The sequence below is a fragment of the Trichosurus vulpecula genome, chromosome 8 (genome assembly GCF_011100635.1).
Source record: "Trichosurus vulpecula isolate mTriVul1 chromosome 8, mTriVul1.pri, whole genome shotgun sequence".
NCBI lineage: Eukaryota > Metazoa > Chordata > Mammalia > Diprotodontia > Phalangeridae > Trichosurus > Trichosurus vulpecula.
The window spans coordinates 185633682-185658361 of record NC_050580.1 but is presented as its reverse complement, the minus strand read 5'-3'; the positions used below and the strand labels follow the sequence as shown (position 1 = coordinate 185658361).

The window sequence follows — 24680 nt, the reverse complement described above, 5'->3', positions numbered from 1 at the left end:
CAGTGCTTTGGTGTCCCCATTTTCCCAAATCCTTTCCAACACTTATAATTTTACTTTTCTGTCATATTAGCCAATCTGATAGATAGGTGTGAGGTAGTTTCTCAGACTTGTTTCAATTTGCCTTTCTCTAATAAATAGTGATTTAAAGCATTTTTCATGTGACTATAGATAGCTTTGATTTCTTCTGAAAACTAACTATTCATATCCCTTGACCATTTATCAACTAGAGAATGACTTATCTTTTCATAAATTTGACTTATTTCTCTATATGTTTGAGAAATGAAGCCTTTATCAGAGAAACTTGCTGTAAAAAAAAATTCCCCAGTTTCCTACTTTCCTTCTAATCTTGGCTGCATTGATTTTGTTTGTGCAAAACATTTTTTTTAATGTAACGTAATGAAAATTATCAGTTGTATGTCCTGTAAAGCTGTCTGTTGTTTGGTCATAAATTCTTCTCTTATTCATAGATCTGAAAGGTAAACTATTCCATGATCCTCCAATTTGCTTATAGTATCACTTTGCCTAAATCACATAATCACTCTGCTATCCACTTCCATTTTATGGGTAAGTTCATCCCATTCACATTCACAATTATGATTACTAACTGGGTTGCTCACATGGAGGTCAGAAGAAATGGTACATGGACATTCAAGATCTCTCTGAAGAATTTTAGAATCGATTGCATGAATTTTGGTAAACACTGGCAAAAGACCGCTCACCATGGTGTGCTCTTATCAAAGAAGGCATTGTGCTTTACAAGTAAAGCAAAATTGCGAGTAGCTCAAAATTCACGTGAAATACACAAAGTTAGAAACATATCTACTCCAAATGTTCATGTGGATTATTTGTGCCCAAACTCTGGTAGAGCCTTCCAAGCTCATATTGATCTGATTAGCCACAGTTGGATACACTGTACCTTGACTTCACCATAGTGATGTCATTTTGGTCTTCTTTGAGAGCAAAGGATAACTATTTCCTTCCATCCTATGTTTTTCCCATTTATCTTGTTCTGTCTCCTTTCACCCTGTTTCTCCTCAAAGTTGATTTGCTTCTGACCACCACTCCCTGCAATCTGCCCTCCCTTCTATCAGCACACTTCTACCTTCTTTTCTCCCTCTCCCCTGTAGAGTAAGATAGATTTTACACCCAATTGAATATGTATATTATTCTCTCTTTGAGCTATTTCCAGTGAAAATAATGTTCAAGCATTGGCTGCCGCCCTTCCCTATCTTACCCTCCACTGTAAAAGCTCTTTCATGTGAGATAATTTATCCCATTCTACCTTTCCCTTCCCCTTTCTCCCAATACATGCCTCTTCTCACCCCTTAATTTTATTTTTTTGGATGTCATCTCATCATAGTCAACTTATATTCCTACCCTCTGTCTATATATACTCCTTCTGACTGCCCTAATATAAAGTTCTTAGGAGTTGCAAGCATCATCTTCCCATATAGGAATGTAAACAATTTAACCTTATTTAATCTCTTATGATTTCTCTTTCCTGTTTACCTTTTTATGCTTCTCCTGAGTCTTGAAAGTCAGCTCTTGGGGTCGGTAGGTTTGTCATTCTTCCAAGGTGGTATGATCAAAGGAGAAGTGTAAGCATTGCTCTCTTTTTTCATTAGGAATGCTTAAAAGTCCTCTATTTCATTAAGTACCATTTTTTCCCCTGAAGGAGTATACTAAGTTTTGCTGTGTAAGTGATTCTTGGTTGCAATCCTAGCTCCATTGCCTACTGAAATATCACATTCCCATCCCTCTGCTCCTTTCATTTGAAAGCTGCTAAATCCTGTGTATTCCTGGCTCTGGCTCACTGACATTTGAATTGGTTCTTTCTGGCTGCTTGCAGTATTTTGTCCTTGATCTGAGAACTTGGGAATTTGGCTATCATATTTCTGGGAATTTTCATTTTGGAGGAGGTGATGGGTGAATTCTTTCAATTTCTATTTCACCCTCTGGATCTAAGATACTGTGACAGTTTTCCTTGATAATTTCTTGAAATATGATGTCCAGGCTCTTTTTTTGATGTAGCTTTCAGGTAGTCCAATAATTATGTATCCTAGAACTGTTTTACGAATCAGTTGTTTTTCCAACAAGATATTCCACATTTTCTTGTACTTTTTTTATTCTTTTGATTTTATTATATTGTTTCTTGATGCCTCACAGAGTCATTAGCTTCCACTTGCTCAATTCTAATTTTTTTATTTAAATTTATTTATTTAACATATTTCGTTTTCAGCATTGATTTTCACAAGAGTTTGAATTACAAATTTTCTCCCCATTTCTACCCTCCCCCCCACTCCAAGATGGCATATATTCTTGTTGCCCTGTTCCCCAGTCAGCCCTCCCCTCTATCATCCCACTCCCCTCCCATCCCCTTTTCCTTTCCTTTCTTGTAGGGCAAGATAAATTTCTACGCCCCATTGCCTCTGTATCTTATTTTCTAGTTGCATGCAAAAACTTTTTTTTTTTTGTTTTTGAACATCTGTTTTTAAAACTTTGAGTTCCAGATTCTCTCCCCTCTTCCCTTCTCACCCACCCTCCCTAAGAAGTCAAGCAATTCAACATAGGCCACATGTGTAACATTATGTATAACCCTTCCACAGTACTCATGTTGTGAAATACTAATTATATTTTGCTCCTTCCCAACCCATCCCCCTTTATTGAATTTTCTCTCTTGACCCTGTCCCCTTTCGAAAGTGTTTGTTTTGGATTACCTCCACCCCCATCTGCCCTCCTCTCCATCATCCTCCCCCCTTTTTTTTCATCTTCCTCCCTCTTCTTTCCTGTGGGGTAAGATACCCAATTGGGTATGTATAGTATTCCCTCCTCAGGCCAAATCTGATGAGAGCAAGGTTCACTCATTCCCCCCTCACCTGCCCTCTCCCCTCCTCCCACAGAACTGCTTCCTCTTGCCACCTTTATGCGAGATAATCCACCCCATTCTATCTCTCCCTATCTCCCTCTCTCAGTATGTTCCTCTCTCATCCCTTAATTTGAATTTATTTCTTTTAGATATCTTCCCTTCATCTTCAACTCACCCTGTGTCTGCTCTCTCTTTCTTTTACATATATATGTATGTATATATATTATATATACATACATATATATACACACACACATAGATATATACATACATACATATTCACTTATATGTATACATAAACATATATATATATATATATATATATATATATATATATATGCATATTCCCTTCAGCTACCCTAATACTCATGAATCATACATGTCATCTTTCCATGTAGGAATGTAAACAAAACAGTTCAACTTTAGTAAGTCCCTTACAATTTCTGTTTCTTGATTACCTTTTCATGCTTCTCTTGATTCTTGTGTTTGAAAGTCAAATTTTCTATTCAGTTCTGGTCTTTTCACTGAGAAAGTTTGAAAGTCCTCTATTTTATTGAAAGTCCATATTTTGCCTTGGAGCATGATACTCAGTTTTGCAGGGTAGGTGATTCTAGGTTTTAATCCTAGCTCCATTGACCTCCGGCATATCATATTCCAAACCCTTCGATCTCTTAATGTAGAAGCTGCCAGATCTTGGATTATTCTGATTGTGTTTCCACAGTACTCAAATTGTTTCTTTCTGGCTGCTTGCAGTATTTTCTCCTTGATCTGGGAGCTCTGGAATTTGGAGACAATATTCCTGGGAGATTTCTTTTGGGGATCTATTTGAGGAGGTGATCGATGGATTCTTTCAATTTCTATTTTGCCCTGTGGCTCTTGAATATCAGGGCAGTTCTTGATAATTTCTTGAAAGATGATATCTAGGCTCTTTTTTTGATCATGGTTTTCAGGTAGTCCAATAATTTTTAAATTCTCTCTCCTGGATCTATTTTCCAGGTCAGTGGTTTTTCCAATGAGATATTTCACATTTTCTTCCATTTTTTCATTCCTTTGGTTCTGTTTTATAATATCTTGATTTCTCATCAAGTCACTAGCTTCCACTTGCTCCAATCTAATTTTTAAGGTAGTATTTTCTTCAGTGGTCTTTTGGACCTCCTTTTCCATTTGGGTCATTCTGCCTTTCAAGGCATTCTTCTCCTCATTGGCTTTTTGGAGCTCTTTTGCCATTTGAGTTAGTCTACTTTTTAAGGTGTTGTTTTCTTCAGTGTATTTTTCAGTGTTTTTTGGGTCTCCTTTAGCAAGTCATTGACTTGTTTTTCATGGTTTTCTCACATCCTTCTCATTTCTCTTCCCAATTTTTCCTCTACTTCTCTAACTTGCTTTTCCGAATCCTTTTTGAGCTCTTCCATGGCCTGGGACCAGTTCATGTTTTTCTTGGGGGTTTCTGTTGTAGGCTCTTTGACTTTGTTAACTTCTTCTGTTTGTATGTTTTGGTGTTCTTTGTCACCGAAGAAAGAATGCAAAGTCTGAGACTGAATCTGGTTTTCGCTGCCTGGCCATATTCCCAACCAACTAACTTGACCCTTGAGTTTTTCAGTGGGGTATGACTGCTTGTAGACTAAAAGAGTTCTATGTTCCACGTTTGGGGGGGAGATGCCAGCTCTGTCACACCAGCACTCCTCCTTCCCCAAGAACCCCCAACCCGGACTGGGCTTAGATCTTCAGCAGGCTGTGCACTCCTGCTCTGATCCGCCACGTAATTCCTCCCACCAGGTGAGCCTGGGGCCAGAAGCAGCAGCAGCTGTAGCTGCCCCACCTCAGCTGCCCCCAGGGCTGGAAGAGGAACTGCGAACTCCTTCCACTCCCGCAGCTTTTCCCACTAACCTTCTCTGTTGTCTTTGGTGTTTGTGGGTTGAGAAGTCTGGTAACTGCCGCAGCTCACTGATTCAGGGTGGTAGGGCACATTCCGCCCGGCTCCTGGTCTAGTTGGTCCGCGCTGCTCACACTGGGCTGTGCTCTGCTCCGCTCCCAGCTCCCAGCTCTGTGTGGGGTAGACCTCACCCAGAGACCATCCAGGCTGTCCTGGGCTGGAGCTCTGCTTCCCTCTGCTGTTTTGTGGGTTCTGCCCCAATTCTAATTTTTAAGGAATTAATTCCTTTAATGATTTTCTGTACCTCCTTTTCCATTTGGTCAGATATACTTTTTAAGGAGTTCTTTTCTTCAGTGAATTTCTGTACATCTTTTTATACTTGGTCAGTTCTGTTTTTTAATTCTTCAGTGAATTTTTGTGTCTCTTTTACCATTTGGCCTATTCTGTTTTTTTAAGATGTCAGTGTTTTTTGTGCCTCCTTTCCGAAGTTACTGACTCTTTTTTCATTATTTTCTTGCATTACTCATTTCTTTCTCCAATTTTTCCTCTCTGAAACTTTTTTTTTCTTAAAGATCAGCCTTAACCTTAAATCACTCTGGCTCTTATTGATTGGTCTTAGATCAATCCGTACTTGGTCATTGTTTGGGCTCTGATTAGCTCAGAATAAATGTAAATAGCAGTTGTTTCTGTTTTGACCAGAAACCCTGAGTGTCTTCCCCTCCCTGATCATTTTTTTTTTTTGGACTAGGTAAAGAGGCCATTCTTTGCCTCATTTTTATTAAGGCTTAATTGCTGAATGGGCTTACCAAGTCAAACTGAGACATGTTAAAAATCTTAGCTTGAAATAGCATATTGGAAAAATGAATTGATAGAAAGTGACAGCTGTAAGAGATGTTGTGATGGCACAATCAGCAGAACATGACAATTGATTTGATCTGTGTGATAAGGGACAGGAAAGAGTCAAAGATGACTAGAGAGAGTATCACTTATCTATCACCAAATAACTTCCCTCAGGATTTGTGATATGTGTTTTACCTTTTATCTTTTTTTAAACTTTTGCCAAGGTGTAATTGACTCTTATCATAACTCAAATTATTATTTTTAATGGTGTCGTATAGATCCGAGATGACAACAAAAGGCAACACCCCTGTCTTGTGGAATTCTCAAAGCTACCTGAAACTGAGAAGAATTATAACCTGCAAATGTCAACAGAAACTTTGAAGTGAGTTTAAAACTAAATAGAATTAAGATTTCTCAAGTATGAATAATCTAATGACATGTAGTCAAGTATTATGGGTATATATGTACCATTCTAAGAAAACATATATCGATGAATTAGGGGTGGGGGGAAGAAAAAGATGATAATTTATAATATAAAACATTCTATTTTAGGCCCTGTTAACTAGCAGTTTCTCCAGTTCCAAAGAACAAAGTCCTTATGAGTCCATCTGACACATCTATCCCCTCCTTTCCTCATCTACTATCATTACCCTAATTCGGAATTTGATTACCTTTCACTATAAACTATAGTCTTCTAACTAAATGATCTTCCTACTCTAGTCCAACTTTTCTCTAGTGTCCTTTAAACTATTGCCAAATATTTCTAATCAGTTATCTTTCTTCTCACAGACTTTCATGGGTTCCCCATCAACTACAGAATAAAATTAAAAACTCTTTATATTAACAAGTAAGGCACCTGACAATCAAATTTCCACCTAGCTTTTCAGCCTTATTTCACACTACTGCTTTTCACTCTGTGTTCCTGAGAAACTGCACTCACCTGACTTACTTGGCCCACCCACTCCTACTGCCATATATTTTCCATTATCTATATCTGAAATTTCTCCTCCTCCCTCCAACCACTCACGAATTTCATTTCTTAAAAATTCTCAAGATTCATCTCATGCCACTTCCTCATGAAAACTTCACTGCTTCCCTTCCTCAGTTAGAAGAGAGCTATACCCTCTTCAGTCTTTTTTTCCCCCATTTGACATTTTCTAGTGTGTTTACCACTTTCTAACTAATATCGTAGGTATTTGTATACCTCTTTTGATTAGTCTCTCTCTTGATTATCTCCAATTTATTCTATATACATCTTGTTTTGTACATCTTGTTTATATGTTGTCTGTCTCCCTCTTTAGACAGTAAGCTCCTTGAGAGCAGACTCTGGTGGAGTTAGGGGTTTTTTTTCTTTTCTTCGGGTCCCCCAGCACTTTAGTCCAGTGCTTGGCACATGGCAGGTGCATAACAAATACTATTGACTTACTGAATTTTATCCCCTTAATAAAAGGTAAACTCCTTAAGCACAGGAAATAATGATATCTCCTCTTTGTATGCCCTGGACATAATAATGCTTAATGAATATTTCTTAAATTAGAATGTTTATGGGGAAAGTTAGAAGGAAAAGTATTAGGAAACCACCCACTTGTTTCTGGAGATCAATCAAAAAGGGAAATGAAACATTTCCAAATTTAAAAGTCCATAGAAAATATGATGTACTTTACAAAAATCTCACAAATGCAAACATTACTTTCCTTAATTTCCTCTACCTATCTATACTTTCCCTACCTTTCACAGTGCAGCTCAAGTCCTACTTCACAGTGGCATCTTCCCTAATCACTACAGCACAGGCTTAGCTCTCTCTTCTCTAACTCCTTTTGTACTTAATGCCTGTTCTATTCAACAAGCACGCCACTATGTATTCTCCTGATTTTCACTTATCTATAATGTATAATTTAGTGTTAAATTTTTTCACTATATATAAATGGGCACATGTTACAATGTCTTTTGTAAGACTTGATTCATAATTGCAGACTCCTTCTGGGTACTTCTTTTATAGATCAGAGACTAATAGAGTCCTGGCACATAGTAAATACTCACTACATACCTGGTGTTTGAGTCATCAGCAGCATAACTGCTCCAAAATATAAGTTCTACTGATATTGTTACAGTGACTGTCACTTTCAACTAATCAACAATCATTTTTAAGTACTATTGTGTATAAAATAATGTGTGTGTGGGAGACTTATGTCTTGATAAGACAAGTTCCTTGGCCTTGAGCTAGCAGTCTTAGTAGTTTCCATACCAAAACAGATAATACACAATATTACATCACTACTAAATTCAAGAAATTTTTTAACTGCTATATTATGAGTTATGAGGGGAAAGATTGTTGCCAGTTGAGGATTAGAAAACAATTCCCCAGATGGAGCCAAGATAGCAGAGTAAAGGCAGGGACTCATCTGAGCACTCCCCAAACCCTTCCAGATACCTTTAAAAATGAGTCTAAACAAATTCTAGAGCATCAGAACTCACAAAAAGATGGAACCAAACAAATTTCCAGGCCAAGACAACTTGGAAGGACAGTAGGAAAGGTCTTTTGCACCAGGGTGAGAGGAGTACAGTCCAGCACAGGCAGTGTCAGCACAGACCCTGCCTGACAATCCTGGAGCAGACCTCAGGGCAACTGAAACACTGGCAGCAGTGGCAGTTTCCAGACCTCTCAGCCCACAGATACTAAAGACAACTTAGAAGGTTAGCAGGAAAGGTCTGTCACACCTGGGTGAGAGTGGAAAGCAGTCCAGCAAAGCCCCTGCCAGTACAATCCCAGCCCCAGCAAACCAGGAGCTGGCCTTGGGAGTGACTGAATTAGCAGTGGCCATAGCAGGAGCTGCTTCTGGAGCTATCAGCCCACAGGTGATAAGGGGGGTCAGAAGGAGATTACAGAATTCTTTTTCCTGGCACTGAGGCAGGACTCACTTGCTTTGCCCATACTTGGATCCTGGTCACAGTCCTGGGTGGAAGTCCCAGGGTGAGGAGGAGCATGCCAGAGCTTGCAGCCGCAGTGGAGGGGGTTACCCTTTTCATAGTCTGAGGGCATAAAACAGTGTTTGTGGTCACTCAAAAGACCAGAGCACAGGCCAGGAGAATAGTAAACACCTCTCCTTAAATCATACTACCTTAGAAGAACTGAAAACTTACCGGTCCCTAGAAGTATCTTTGAAAACAGCTGCACAAAACCATGAAGCTTGAGAGTTTGCCTTCTATCCTGGAAACAGAGCCCTATCTAAACAAAGAGTTAAAAGGTCAAGTAATAGGCTGGGAAAGTGAGCAAGCAACAGAAAAATATTCACACCATAGAAAGTTACTGTGGTGAGAACGAAGATCAAAATACACTCAGAAGAAGACAACAGAATCAGAGCTCCTACATACAAAACCTCTGAGAAAAATACGACTTGGTCTTAGGCCATGGAAGGGCTCAAAACAGATTTTGAAAATCAAGTAAGAGAAGTAGAAGAAAAATTGGGAAGAGAAATGAGAGGGATGCAATGAAATCATGGAAAAGGAGTCAACAGCTTGGTAAAGGAGACCCCAAAAATGCTGAAGAAAGTAACACCTTAAAAAACAGAGTAGGCCAAATGGTAAAATAGGTTCAAAAGCCAAGAAGAATGCCTTAAAAACCAGAACTGGCCAAGTGGAGGAGGCGGTCCAAAAAGCTAACTAAAAGAAAATAATTCCTTAAAAATTAAAATGGAGTAAATGGAAGCTAATGACTTTATGAGAAATCAAAAAACATTGAAACAAAACCAAAAGAATGAAAAAATAGAAGACAATGTGAAATATCTCATTGGAAAAACAACTGACCTAGAAAATAGATCCAAGAGAGATCATTTAAAAAGTATTGCACTCTCTGAAAGCCATGACCAAAAGAAGACCCTAGACACCATCTTTCAAGAAATTATCAAGGAAAACTCCACTGAAATTCTTGAACCAGAGGGTAAAATAGAAATTGAAAGAATCCACTGAACATCTCCTGAAAGAGATCCCCAAATGAAAACTACCAGGAATATCATAGCCAAATTCCAGAGTTCCCAGGTCAAGGAGAAAATATTGCAAGCCACCAGAAAGAAACAATTCAAGTATGGTGGAGCCACAATCAGGATAACATGGGATTTAGCACTTTCTACATTAAAGGAGGGGAGGGCTTGGAATATGATATTCTGGAGGGCAAATGAGGTAGGATTACAACCAAGTGTCACCTACCCAGCAAAACTGAATATAATCCATGGGAGGAAAATGGATATTCAGTGAGATAGAGCAATTTCAGGCATTTTTGAGAAAAGTCCAGAGATGAATAGAACATTTGACTTTCAAATACAAGACTCAAGAGAAGCATAAAAAGGTAAACAGGAAAGGAAAATCATAGAGACTTGATAAATTTAAACTGTTAACATTCCTACTTGGGAAGATGATATTTATAACTCATAAGACTTGTCTCATTATTAGAGTAGTTAGAAGGAGTATTTATAGATAGAGGGCACAAGTGTGAGTTGAATATGAAGGAATGATATCTAAAAATTTAAATTAAGATATTGAGAGAGGAATGTACTGGGAGAAAGAGAATGGCAGAGGTAAAATGGAGCAAATTATCTCACATAAAAATGGGAAAAAAGCTTTTATAAGGAATTGGAAGATGGGGGAGGTGAGGGGTTGTGAGTGGCCCTTACTCTCATTAGAATTGGCTCAGAGGGAATAATACACACACTCAGGTATCGAAATCTATCTTACCCTACAGGAAAGTAGGAGGTAAGGGAATAAGAAAAGCGGGGTGAGGGAGTATTAGAAAGGAGGACAGATTAGGGAAGGGGATAGTCAGAAGCAAAATACCTTTGAGGAGGGATAGGGTGAAAGGAGAGAGAATAGAATTAGTGGGGGAGGAATAGGATGGAGGGAAATACAGTTAGCAACAGTAATTGTGGAAAAAAATTGAAGCAAGTTTCTCTCATAAAGGCCTCATTTCTCAAACAGAGAACTGAGTCAAGTTTATAAAAATAAGGGCCATTCCCCAATTTATAAATGATCACAATTTGTCTGGAGGGTTATTTTTGTCTATGTTTTCTTTCACAACATGACTATTATAGAAGTGTTTTGCCTGACTATACATACATAATCTATCTTCAATTGTTTGCCTTCTCAATAGGGTTGTGGGGCAGGAGGAAGGCAGAGAATTTGGAACTCAGATTTTTAAAAATGAATGTTAAAAATTTTTTTTACATGTAACTGGGGAAAAATAAATACTAAATTAAAAAAAGAAAACGATTCCCTAAGGACATGGTATTTTAAAAGAGAAGTAGGCATTTGACAAGTAAAAGTAAAGAGTGGGAAGTAGTTCCAGGTATATTAGACACACAAAAGCAGAAAGGTATGAGAGTTTGTTGTAGGTTAAGAAACCATAGAGTTGGCTCATATGGCTTTAGATAACGTAGAAAAGAGAAATATGAGATAAGGCTGGAAAGGTATTGTGCTGTCAGGTTATAAATTTCCTTAAATGGCATACAAGTTGTTTTGAGTTTATAACTCAAATTCCTCCATATCTTTCACTGTTCAGCTCAAGTTCTATTTCCTCTGTGAAATCTTCCCTCCTGCCTAGACTTAGCTCGGTCTTCTAAAATTCCTTTTGTTCATAATCTTTCTGCTACACAACAAGCCACTCGTGGTAGCAATAGGGAATCCCTGAAAATATTTGAGAAGAGAAATGACAAGATATATTAAAAAAAAACCATATTGTTCTGGCAACAATGTGAAGCATGGTCTGGAGAAGAGAAACAGTAGAGGTAGGAAAACTAGTAAGGAGGCTACTGTAGTAGACTAGGCAGCTGGTCATAAGAGTCTGAACTGGACTAGATATAAGATTCTGTTTGGGGGAATTGACCGGAGCCAGCAGTTGATTGAATGGCTATTTAAGGTAAAGAAAAGAGAAGAGTCAAAGATATCCCCAGTGTTATAGGAACATGAGTCAATGATGATAATAGAGAAAAAAATAGTGAGATCAGAATGAGCAGGTTTAATGGGAAGGTTAAAGAACTTAGTTTGTGACATGTTGAGGTACCAGTGTGACATGCATTTGGAGAGACCATTATGGTGGTCAGAACAAAGATCAGGAATGGAGTGAAAGATATGGAAGTCATCTCTGTAGAACTGATAATTGTGGCCAAGGAGATTTCCAAAAGAGTGTAGCAAGAGAAGAGAAGAGGGCCAAGGGCAGGTCTTTGTTTAGCACCCAGGGGGCTGTCAATAAAGTGAGGAGCCAAATGCATCCATTTTAGCTGTGGTTCCAGAGAAGAGGAAGATGATGCTAAAATTAATATGACATTTTGAATGTATTTTCTTAGAGGAACGTTAGTACCTAGAACTATTGATATTATTATTAAGAGCTCTTGACATAGTTTTCTTTAATGTTGAGTATATTCACATGCTCAATTCAACAATTAATTGTCTATATTTCCAAAGTAGTATGCTAGATGCTGGGTAATCAGTGACAGAAACGAAATAGTTTCTCCTCTCAAGGAGTTTATTTTCTTCTGGAGAGGGGGGAGCAGCACACACACAGATAAGTAAGTACAAAATATATGCAAAATGAAACAAAGTAATTTTTCTGGGGAGACGTAAAAGAAAGTACTAATGATTTTGGATAATCAGGAAATGATTGATATAGGAGGTGGCACTTGAGCTGAGATTTGAAAGGGAACTAGAAGCTTTAAGAGTTGTAGGTGAAAAGGGAACGCATTCCAGAAATAGGGGATAACCTGTGCAAATACAGAGAGGCAGGAGATGGATTGTCATATACAGAGAAGTGGGCTAGTATGGCTAGAATATAGAGTGCATTGGTTAACAGTCATCGTGCTTTTATGCCAAAAAGTAACGTGAAAACATTCTAAAGATAAGTTGGGCCCTTGTTGCTAATTTGCATGCCCCCCCAAAAAAAGAGTTTGGATTTTATCCTAGAAGCAATAGGAAGCTATTGAAGCTTCTTGAACTGACATGTTCAAACCTAGACTTTAGAGCTATCACTTTGAAGTTTCTTTAGAGGATGTATTAGGGAAGGGAAGAGACTACAGGCAAAGAGACCAATTAGAAAGGTTTTTAATAACAGAAAAAAATGATGAGGGGGGCGGAGCCAAGATGGCAGCTGGAAAGCAGGGACTAGCATGAGTTCCCTGCCAGGTCCCTCCAAAAACCTATAAAAAATGGCTCTGAACCAATTCTAGAACTGTAGAACTCACAAAATAGCAGAGGGAAGCAGGGCTCCAGCCCAGGACAGCCTGGATGGTTGCTGGGTGAGGTCTTTCGAATACGGAGCTGGGAGCGGAGCAGAGCAGAGCCCAGCATGGGCGGTGCGGACCAACCAGACCATTAGCCGGGCGGAGTGGGCCCTAGTGCCCTGAATCAGTGAGCTGCAGCAGTTACCAGACTTCTCAACCCACAAATACCAAAGAAAACAGAGAAGGTTAGTGGGAAAAGCTGATGGGGACAGGAGGATAGAATTCATGGTTCAGCCACCACCCCAGGGGCAGCGGAGGTGGGGCAGCTACAGAACTAGAGCTGCAGTTGCTTCCAGCCCCAGGCCCACCTGGTGGGAGGAATTAAGTGGCGGATCAGAGCAGGAGTGCAGAGCCTGCTAAAGATCTGAGTCCAGTCTGGGTTGGGGGTTCTTGGGGAAGGAGGAGTGCTGGTGTGGCAGAGCTGGCTGTAATAACTCTGAAATCAACAGTGCATCCCCCCCAAGCTTGAAACATAGTACTCTTTACAAGCAGTCGTACCCCGCTGAAAAACTCAAGGGTCAGGTAAGTTGGCTGGGAACATGGCCAGGCAGCGAAAATGCACCCAGATTCAGTCTCAGACTTTGGATTGTTTCTTTGGTGACAAAGAAGACCAAAACATACAGACAGAAGAAGTCAACAAAGTCAGACTACAACTAAAGCCTCCAAGAAAAACATGAACTGGTCTCAGGCCATGGAAGAGCTCAAAAAGGATTCGGAAAAGCAAGTTAGAGAAATAGAAGAAAAATTGGGAAGAGAAATGAGAAGGATGTGAGAAAACCATGAAAAACAAGTCAATGACTTGCTAAAGGAGACCCAAAAAAATACGGAAAAAAAATACTGAAGAAAACAACACCTTAAAAAATAGACTAACTCAAATGGCAAAAGAGCTCCAAAAAGCCAACGAAGAGAAGAATGCCTTGAAAGGCAGAATGACCCAAATGGAAAAGGAGGTCCAAAAGACCACTGAAGAAAATGCTACCTCAAAAATTAGCTGGAGCAAGTGGAAGCTAGTGACTTTAGGAAAAATCAAGATATTCTAAAACAGAACCAAAGGAATGAAAAAATGGAAGACAATGTGAAGTATCTCATTGGAAAAACCACTGACCTGGAAAATAGATCCAGGAGAGATAATTTAAAAATTATTGGACTACCTGAAAGCCATGATCAAAAAAAGAGCCTAGATATCATCTTTCAAGAAATTATCAAGGAGAACTGCCCTGATATTCTAGAGCCACAGGGCAAAATAGAAATTGAAAGAATCCATCGATTGCCTCCTCAAGTAGATCCCAAAAAGAAATCTCTTAGGAATATTGTCGCCAAATTCCAGAGCTCCCAGATCAAGGAGAAAATACTGCAAGCAGCCAGAAAGAAACAATTTGAGTATTGTGGAAACACAATCGGAATAACCCAAGATCTAGCAGCTTCTACATTAAAGGATCGAAGGGCTTGGAATACGATATTCTGGAGGTCAATGGAGCTAGAATTAAAACCAAGAATCACCTACCCAGCAAAACTGAGTATCATGCTCCAAGGCAAAGTATGGACTTTCAATAAAATAGAGGACTTTCAAGCTTTCTCTGTGAAAAGACCAGAGTTGAATAGAAAATTTGACTTTCAAACAGAAGAATCAAGAGAAGCATGAAAAGTTAATCAAGAAAAAGAACAAGAAAGAGAAATTGCAAGGGACTTACTAAAGTTGAACTGTTTTGTTTACATTTCTACATGGAAAGATGATGTGTATGATTCATGAGACCTCAGTATTAGGGTAGCTGAAGGGAATATGCATATATATACATATATATATGTATATGTATGTATATATGTATGTGTATATATATATATAGAGAGAGAGTGCACAGGGTGAGTCGAAGATGAAGGGATGATATCTGAAAGAAATAAAATGAAATTAAGGGATGAGAGAGGAATATATTGAGAGAGAGAGAGAGAAAGGGAGAGATAGAATAGGGAAAATTATCTTGCATAAAAGTGACAAGAAAAAGCAGTTCTGTAGGAAGAGAAGAGAAGGCAGGTGAGGGGGAATGAGTGAATCTTGCTCTCATCAGATTTGACCAGAGGAGGGAATACCATACACACTCAATTGGGTATCTTACCCCAAGGAAAGAAGGAGGAAGAAGATAAAAAAGGGGGGATGATAGAAGGGAGGGCAGATGGGGGAGGAGGTAATCAAAAACAAACACTTATGAAAAGAGACAGAGTCAAGGGAGAAAAATGGATAAAGGGGGATAGGTTAGGAAGGAGCAAAATATAGTTAGTCTTTCACAACATGAGTATTGTAGAAGGGTTATACATAATGATACACATGTGGCCTATGTTGAATTGCTTGACTTCTTAGGGAGGGTGGGTGGGAAGGGAAGAGGGAAGAAAATTTGGAACTCAAAATTTTAAAAACAGATGTTCAAAAACAAAAAAAAATTTTTTTGCATGCAACTAGAAAATAAGATACAGAGGCAATGGGGCGTAGAAATTTATCTTGCCCTACAAGAAAGGAAGGGAAAAGGGGTTGGGAGGGGAGTGGGATGACAGAAGGGAGGGCTGACTGGGGAACAAGGCAACCAGAATATACGCTGTCTTGGAGTGGGGGGGGAGGGTAGAAATGGGGAGAAAATTTGTAATTCAAACTCTAGTGAAAATCTATGCTGAAAACTAAATGTATTAAATAAATTAAATTTAAAAAAATAAATAGAAAAAAATGATGAGGACCTGAAAGTAGGATATTGAATATGTGAGAGGAGAGAATAGGACAAATGTAAGAGAAGATATGGAAGTAAATTTACCATTTGGGGTGAGAGAGAATGAGGATGACTCTGCGATTGCAATCCTGGGTAACTGGATGTTGGTACCCTTGACAGAAAAAAAGAAATTAGGAGTTTTTTGGCTTTCGTGGGGAGGCAGGGTGAGAGACAAATAATGAGTTCAATTTTGGGCATGTTGAGTTCGAGATTCCTACAGGACATCCAGATGGTAGACATGCCAGTTGATGATATAGAGCTAGAGCTAAGGAGAGAGATATGGGTGGTAGGGAAAGATTATTCATGTGTGTGAATATAGATAGATATACATACATATATACGTACACACAACATATATGTATGTATGCACATGTGTATGTAGATGTATACATGTGTGTACATTTCTACATGTGCTCATATATCCACACATCATACATACACATATGTGAACATTTGGAGCATAACCCATTGATAAATTAGGACTATGTGTATATGTGTCTATATCTATGTATGTTTGGAAATCATCTGCCTGTAGATGATATTTGAACTTATGGTAGGTGGTGAGATCACCAAGAGAGAGAGAATGTAAAGAGCAAAGAATAAAATGCCCAGTAAAATTATAACAATTCATAGCAGGCAGGTAATTTTGCTGATATGTAGGTAGGAGTAAAACCAGGACATTATCATTTCCTTTATTTACCTGTATTCATTGTGTGTATTTTTAAATGTCACAGAACCCTTCTAGCCCTGGGATGTCACATTGTTCATGTTAATCTGGCTGCTGAGGAAGATCTGAAGAAAGTAAAACTTCCCAAAAAGTAGGTGGTTTTTAAATATCTCAATGCTTTGGTTGTAACCTGCATTTTAAGGCCAGTGACATGGGAAGAGTACATTAGGGAACCTGATGATAATGCAGATAGATACAGCTACAGTAGTAGGTCTGGTAGTTTATTGGATTGACTTCAATGAAGTTGGGTATGTTATAACTCTAAATAAGTTATTTTCTAAGAAACACTTCAGATTTTCTTTCCTTCCCATTCCTCCCTTACATCAGCATATTTTCCCTTGTCCTTGACTTTTAACCAGGGGGAACAGGCATTCTAGATCAGGATGTTTGGTCTGGCTTGTAAAAATTCCATTTGGCAGTAATGCCTTCAAAATGGGTAATAGCCATACTAAATAATCACTTTTCTTGGTACTAGTCCAGCTTCCCAATACTTTTTGGATGTGGTTAAGCCTGCCAACATTCACTTTGGCCCACTGAATTTATGTATGCACGGTTTACTTCCTCTAGTCACACAGGTTCATGTTCCTAAACACTTAGACACACATAAAATACACACATGGTTATCTTTAATTATAGGCTATGAGCATAAGCAGCTTCATTCCTATACCAAATTCTATGAAATTCTTCTAATACTTTCCCTCACTGTATAACTCCAGAGCTTTCAGACCTTCCTTACCTTACCTCTGTGGTAAATTGGAATTGGGATTGAAAGTGAGGAATTGGAATTGAAGTTTCATTCAGGGCCTAATTTTTAGGACCCAAAGACAGATATTCTTTCTAAGGTTACATTCATTATGATTCAGTACTGGGCTCAAATCATGCTTCCTCTTTCCAGCAAGATCTTCATGACTTCCTATCCAAAAGTTGCCGTGTAAATAGAGCATTGGGCAAGGTGTGAGGAGAAATGAATTCTTACCCTTCTGAGGATTTACCTTGAACTATCTTTTTTGTTCACTTTTTTTTCTCCCAGTGGCTAGTATAGTACCTTGCCCATAGGATCGCTTTTTTTAAAAAAAAAATTGGTTTGAACGTCACCTCAGTTTCTTCATCTATGAAATAAAGAGGTTGAACTAAAAGATCTTTAATTCCCCCTTCAGTCCTAAAATTCTTTGACTAGATCAGTTTTAGTTACTGGAGTAATAAGATAACTGACAAAGGAGACAGTAACTGTTTGAAATAATATGAACATTCTGTGATCATTAATACTGACTTATAAGAACCCAGTTAGTACCAGTTTTTCTGAAATTTGTTATTTTTCAACATTGGATAAAAAATTTTCAATAATAATTCCACCTGTGTACAGATGATATCCTTGGCTTACCATCGTTAAAGCTTGAACTTTTGAATAGCTATTGTTTCCAGTAGTAGGAATGTATGTAGCCTGACTCATTCATACTCCTTCTCTTATCTTCCCTTTGTGACAAATTCATGAAATGATTGGTCAGTTAGGTGAATAGCTTATGGCCTCAATGTATATGTAGCAAAGCTACTTCTCCTACACCAAAATGGAGCCTGTGATTTTGGCTGTATTAGTACAGTGCTCTAACCATGAGCTAACTAATCACAGGTTGGATTTGAAGAGCCATGTAAGTCTATTGAAAATATTCATAATTCTGCTGTTTTGTTTTTGCATTTACCTTGATTTGTAGCTATATGATGTCAAATGGCTATAAGCCCGCCCCTTTGGATCTATCTGATGTGAAACTATTGCCTCCTCAAGAAATTTTAGTTGATAAACTTGCAGAGAATGCACACAATGTCTGGGCAAAAGATAGAATAAAACAAGGATGGACCTATGGCATCCAACAGGTAAGAAGTCCATAGTCAGCAAACTTTAAGGACTGTGCCCGTCACTTTGCTAAATATTGGGGATAAAAAAAGAGGTAAAAGATAGTTTCTGTCCTCATGTAAGTACAGTCTAATGGGGGAGATAACAAGCCAATAAACATATGCTACATATAGGATAAATGGGAAATAACTGAAAGAAAGCAAGCAGTAGAAGTAAGAGGGATTAGGAAAGGCTTCCTGTAGAAGATAGAATTTTAGTTGGGACTTGGTGCAAGCCAGGGAAGTCAGTAGCTGAAGATAAAAAGAGAGAGCATTCCAGGCATGGGGGACAGCCAGAGGAAATGGCCAGGGGTAAAAGGGATCTAGGTTATGTACTTGATCCTGGAGGTGATAGGGAGTCACTGGAGTTTGTAGAGTGGATGCAAGCGGGGAGAGGAGTAGTTGACATGGTCAGACCTGTGCTTTAGGAAAATCACTTTGGTGGCTGAATGGAAGATAGGTAAGAGTGGGGAGAAACTTGAGATAAGCAGGCCTACCAGCAGGATATTGCAGTAGTCCAGATGTGAGCTATTGAGGGCCTGAGCCAGAGTGATGGCAGTGTCAGAGGAGAGACAGAAGTGTATTCAAGAGATGTTGCAAAGGTAAAATCAATAGGACTTGGCAACAGATTAGATATGGAAGGCTGGGAGTGTGGGAGCACTATTAAGGAGTCAAGTATGACACCTAGGTTTTGAACCTGGGGGACTAGGATGGTTGCCTTCAGCAGTAATAGGGAAGTAAAATGGGAAATAGGGTTTGAGGGAACAATAAGCTACATTTTGGACATGTTGAGTTTAAGATGTCTAGTGGACATCTAGTTTAACATATTCTAAAGGTAGGTGTACATGTAAGATTGGAGATAAGCAAAAAAGTTAGTACAGGACATGTACAATCGAGAATCATAAGTATAGAGATGGCAATTAAATCTATGGGATCTGATGGATACTTCACCAAGTGACGTAGTGTAGAGGGGAAGGAAGAGATGAGGGCCCAGAATAGAATATAGGATATCTATGCTAGAAGGCATGATCTGGATGAGAATCTAGCAAAGGAAATGAAGAACCAGCTGTATTTGAAAAAGTTGAATATCTATCAAAATGTCATAGCTGAGTTAATTCATCTTTCATAGGATAATAAGGCTGAAGAGGCACAATTCTGATGTGACTTTCCTAAAAAGATAGTGTTCTTATTTTATGTCTTTGTTATGTCTGATTTATTTTTAGCATGTTTTGCTTTGAAAGCATGTTGTCATTCTTCATGTCTTGTTGCACCACGCAATATTTGCCTTCAGCTGCCTCTATTATCCATACTAAGATTGGGTAGGTGTTCAAATCAAACCAAAGGTACATAGCTATAGTATTTCTGGGGCAGACTGATAGGGCTCATGCCTCATAAAAACACAGAGGACAGGGAGCCTGATTCAATGGAATAAGACACCATCCTGAAGAAAAGCAGCTAAATCCAGAGCTTTAGTTCATCCCCCTCTGTTCTTCTTCTTTCCTTCCTCTATCTCTTGAGCCTCCATCCATGAGTCTCTTAGCAGATGGGTGGACAGACAGGTGAATTTACCTGCTTCCCTAAAGGCTGGCACACCTTCCTTGAAGCTTCTCCCCAATCTCTTTTCTCATCATTGAAATGTATGAATTCTCACCTATGCCCCTAACATCCTGCAGATGTACAGTGGGGAGAGAATATAGCCATGGGTTCTATGACAGTTCAAAACATAATAGAGCATATGCCATTCTGCAGTGGTTTGACACTGCACAGTAGTTGTCACCATCTTTGGGAGGAAAACCTAGTAGAGCCATGTACTCAGTGCACTGAAATGTACCCTTTGTAGCCATTTTACTGGTCCATCTCTTTGTTGAGCCAAGTGTGTGTTAAGGAATAGTTGTAAGCAAGTAAAGCTATCACAATATAAGGCAGGGAATGAGTTCTTATTTTAAAATGAAAGTTATTTGAAACTACATTCATCCTGCTTTGGGCATAGCAGGGTGCAAATAATTTTGCGCCATTTCATTTTGTTGCCTGACTCAAGTAAATTCAACTTTTTTAATGCAAATTTTTGCATATCAACAAATGTTAGCCTGAAGTAAATTTTCAAACAAATGGTTTCTTTGAAAGCCCAAGAAATTCTGCTGACAAGGACTTTAAAATTTATAGCTTTACATGAGCCTTCTGGGAGGCCAGAGTTGTGGCTAGAGGGCGTATGTGCTGTGTGCATGTGTATATGTGTGTGTGTGTGTGTGTGTGTGTGTATTTGTGCATGTAGCATCCTATGTATAAAAGTTAACTATGGATTTTTTGCATTACTTCCCATGGCTTCATCTAGGATCTGAAGAATAAAAGGAATCCTCGTTTGGTGCCATATGCATTACTAGATGAACGTACAAAGAAGTCAAACAGAGACAGTCTTCGTGAAGCAGTTCGAACATTTATTGGTTATGGGTATAATGTTGAGCCTTCAGACCAAGAATTAGGTATTGAGATCAGAGTATTCATCTTAGCCCCAATATAAGACAGTCTTTTTAAAAAAGAAATAAATGCCAAACCATAGGTCTAACATATAAATTAATGCAGTTAGTGTACTCTTCAGAATGCCATATGTATGTTTGTAATATACCCACACAATAAAATGTAGCCTTCTTCAGATCAGAGGCAGTTTCATTTCTGTCCTTATATGCCCGATACCCAACACAAGGACTGGCAGATAGTATGCATTTAATAAAAATTTGTTGAGTTGACATTTTAAAAAAACCCAGTAAGGACCAAAAGTAGATTTATAACAGCTTAATGTCTTGCTATAGAAAAATTTTATTGCATCAAAACAGGATTGGAAAGAATATTTAATATGAAATACATTACTATGTGATAAGTGCTTTAATGTCACAATGTATTCTCTTCTGACTGGATCCTTTCAGGCAATTAAAATGAATGAAAAAAACATTTATTAAGCACTCTCTATACATTAGACACTATTTTGTGAGAAATTGGAGAAGAAGCCTTACTAATAAGTCCAGCCTAACTTTATTTTATTTAGATCTCAGTCCCTTGGACTTAACTTTATTTGGTGACAGGGTACTTATACTAATCCACAAATAAAATTCTAGGAATATTTTAAATCTGCAACAATGCTGATGAATACCAGTATGCTATAGTCATCCCCATAACACCAGGCAATATTATAGATTAATTAATTTTTAATTGTTTTGAGAGGTGGGAGAACTGGATTCTGTGGTTGTGTCACTGATAGTTTTTGTTGTTTGAGGAAATACCACCCAGTGATTAAGAGCCCTTGTGCCTTGCCCTGTTTCTTTCCTTGATTTTCAACAGCTGACCAAACTATGGAAAAAGTCAGTGTGGACAAGATACGGTTTTTCCGAGTGGAACGGTCTTATGCAGTGAAATCTGGAAAGTGGTATTTTGAATTTGAGGTGGTAACAGGAGGAGATATGCGTGTTGGCTGGGCCAGGCCAGGCTGTCGGCCTGATATTGAGCTAGGGGCTGATGATCAAGCTTTTGTATTCGAAGGCAGCAAGGTGAGTCAATTCACTGGTACTATCTGCACTCCTGATTTTAGGTGCTCTTCCTCATAAATGCATAACTACTTCATAGAAACTTAAATGATTGAAGATTTGGGTATCTTCGGTTTAAAGACTAGATACTGTGGTTTAAGGACCAAATGCTTCTTAGTACCAGCTATGTCACACAGTTACAATAGAGACAAAAGAGTGTATGATTCCTTTGTTGGATATGTGAGGTGTAAGACAAAGCCCCACATTGACTATAGCAACAGCTTTTACATTATAGCTTTGCCTTCCACCCCCATCCTAGGCCTAGCTTTAGTGAAAGTATGTATTAGAGAAGCATCACAAATATCCATAAAAGGGAAGTGTAATCTTCTCATTATTATAGAAGACTGAGAGTCAGGGGAACTGGGTCCCTGCTCCCTGACCAAATGTCATTGTATCTGTTGGCTATCATTCAGCTCATTGTTCCTTCAGTTTCTCCTTTATAGAAAATTGAGTGTCCAATAGAAAGCATGTATTACTACTCATCAAGAATAAGTATTATTGGTCTGGGCATCTCACCAACTACAGGGTAGTGCTAAGAAACCCATTTTCCTCGTATCTATTCATTTATTTTTTTCCCTAGGGCCAGCGCTGGCATCAAGGGAGTGGATATTTTGGGCGCAACTGGCAACCAGGGGATGTTGTTGGCTGTATGATTAACTTAGATGATGCATCAATGATCTTCACTCTGAATGGGGAACTGTTGATCACCAATAAAGGTTCAGAACTTGCCTTTGCTGACTATGAGATTGAGAATGGTATGTCCCTTTACCCTATCCATACATAGTACTAGATGAAATGAAATAGTGAGCAAGTATTGTTTAGAGTTGGACTGAGCATTTGCTTTCTGATTTATTTTGGTTTTTTAATCAATTTAAACTTAAATACTAAAGCTGAATTATACAATAAGAAAAGAAAAAGAAACATTTTAAACTTAAATGCAAAAGAAAAAAAAAAGCATTGCTGTGTGCACAGCAGAACGTAAGAGAGGATTCAAAATATGCAGCAATAGATTTCCATTTCAAGAAGCCTATATAATAAATACTTTGTTCTCTGCTGTGTACTTTTTACTTTCTTCTTTTTTTCTCCCTTCCTCCTCCACTCCCCCAAGAAGGCTACAATTAAACATGGACATACATATATCTATACACACAAAGATGTATATACACAAATGTATATACGCATGCATACACATACATACACTTAGATATCTATAATCATATTCATATATAGTGCTTTCTGATTTTTAAGAGCCTCTTAATTTGCAAAGGACTATTTCTCTTCTGGAAATCAAAATATTTAGAACTTCTAGGACTATTCTTCTTGTCCTCTGGACAATTCTCTTTGTCACCTGTCTCTGAGGTTTCTTCTGGCCTTCCTTCTTATGGTTAAGGTATTTCTTTTTTTAGGATATATATTCTAAGGGCAGAGACTGGATTTAGTTATAATAGTTATTTTTGCTATTTATAAAAATTACCATTTATATTAGTAAATAATAATAGTGATATGTGATGTATCCATTGACATAAATATTTTAAGTTATGAATTTTGTGAAAAGGCCATGCCCTAGCCCACTGCCTTGCCCTCCTCCTTTGGCTTACCAGTGACTCAGACAATGTTTTGCCAAGAACTGTATCTATACATATTAGTCAAATTCAGGATGATGACTCTGTTTAGTTATTTTGTTTGGTTTTAGTTATTTTAATGTTAATTATTAGTTTTAACAATCTCTATGCTTTGATCATAAGTTGATCAGAGATATGTATGAAAGTTTGACTGAAGTTAGTTTCATGGAAAGAAGTATAATTCATTTTCATACTTGTGAAATCCAGATACCATTTACTTACTAATTTTGACTTGAATATACTTCATGGAATTCTTAAATAAACAAAGAAAATAATTAGCTTATACCAATTGACTACATCTCATTAATCAGGTCAGTCAATATTGCTCTAATGGCCAAAAGACCTTAATTTTAGTCCTGTCTCTGTTTCTTGTTGTGTGACTTTTGGCAAAATACTTAACCTCTCTGGGCTTTATTTCTCTTGATTAAAAAAAGAATGAGCGAATTGGAATGGATATGTCACTGTCTTTCCAGTTCTAAATGTGTAATTCAATGAAAATTAACTGGACGTCCACTACTAGTTCTAACCTTAGTGCTGAAAGAAAGTATAAAGCATCATGAATCTCAGCAAGGTAGCTTGGTATAGTGGAAGGAGCACAGACTTGAGTCAGAGGAGCTAAGCTAAAATTTTACCTCTGATTCTTAATACCTGTAAACCTTATATAAGTCACTTCAGTTTCCTGATCTTCCATTTTGTAAGCTGTGAAAAGAAGAGGTGTTTGCATTCTGGGAAGACGGAGGAGTAGGTCTGAAATTTCCAGACTCTCCAGATTTCCAAATTGCCATGAAATGAACATAGGGCAGCAGAAATAAAGGGGTAAAGTAAGTGTCCTTGCTTTTGGAAAAAAGAGAAAGATAATGTAGTTTGCAAACTATTGGCTTTGGATTCTGGCAGAGTTCTCAAAGAAGTATCACTGAAGGAGTTGTGTATACTTCCAGTGCTTCTTAAACCCTGGGTCATGACCCTATACGGGGTCGTGAAAAATTTGACAACAGTAAAAGGTTTCTGAATGCACAGTGACCAAAAATTAATTAAAAATCAAACACATAATGAATCTGAGGTGTTTCTGGTAGCACTTGCCTGTCACGCATTAGACAACTTTATTGCAGCCTTGGTTCTGAGCACAAAGCATGTGCACTTTGCACTGCATATGCCCTCAGGCCATGCAATGCCAATGAAAGGTGCTAAAACCCAACCAGGTATAGCAAGTGGAAAAAGTTTAAGAAGCCCTGTTTTAGACCACTTGGCCATAAAAAGGTAATGGATGGGAAGTGTAAGAAA

The 24680-nt window shown here is 38.3% G+C and overlaps 1 protein-coding gene across 1 annotated transcript in view; it reads left to right on the top strand.

Moving 5' to 3' along the window:
- Window positions 1-24680, top strand: part of RYR3 (ryanodine receptor 3) — a 633352-nt gene that overhangs the window by 287498 nt on the left and 321174 nt on the right. Inside the window, exons 22-27 of the mRNA XM_036736677.1 lie at window positions 5855-5958; window positions 16323-16406; window positions 18025-18184; window positions 20535-20682; window positions 21536-21741; window positions 22358-22532. Of these exons, the coding sequence (XP_036592572.1) occupies window positions 5855-5958; window positions 16323-16406; window positions 18025-18184; window positions 20535-20682; window positions 21536-21741; window positions 22358-22532 (877 nt within the window). The remainder of the gene's footprint in view (window positions 1-5854; window positions 5959-16322; window positions 16407-18024; window positions 18185-20534; window positions 20683-21535; window positions 21742-22357; window positions 22533-24680) is intronic.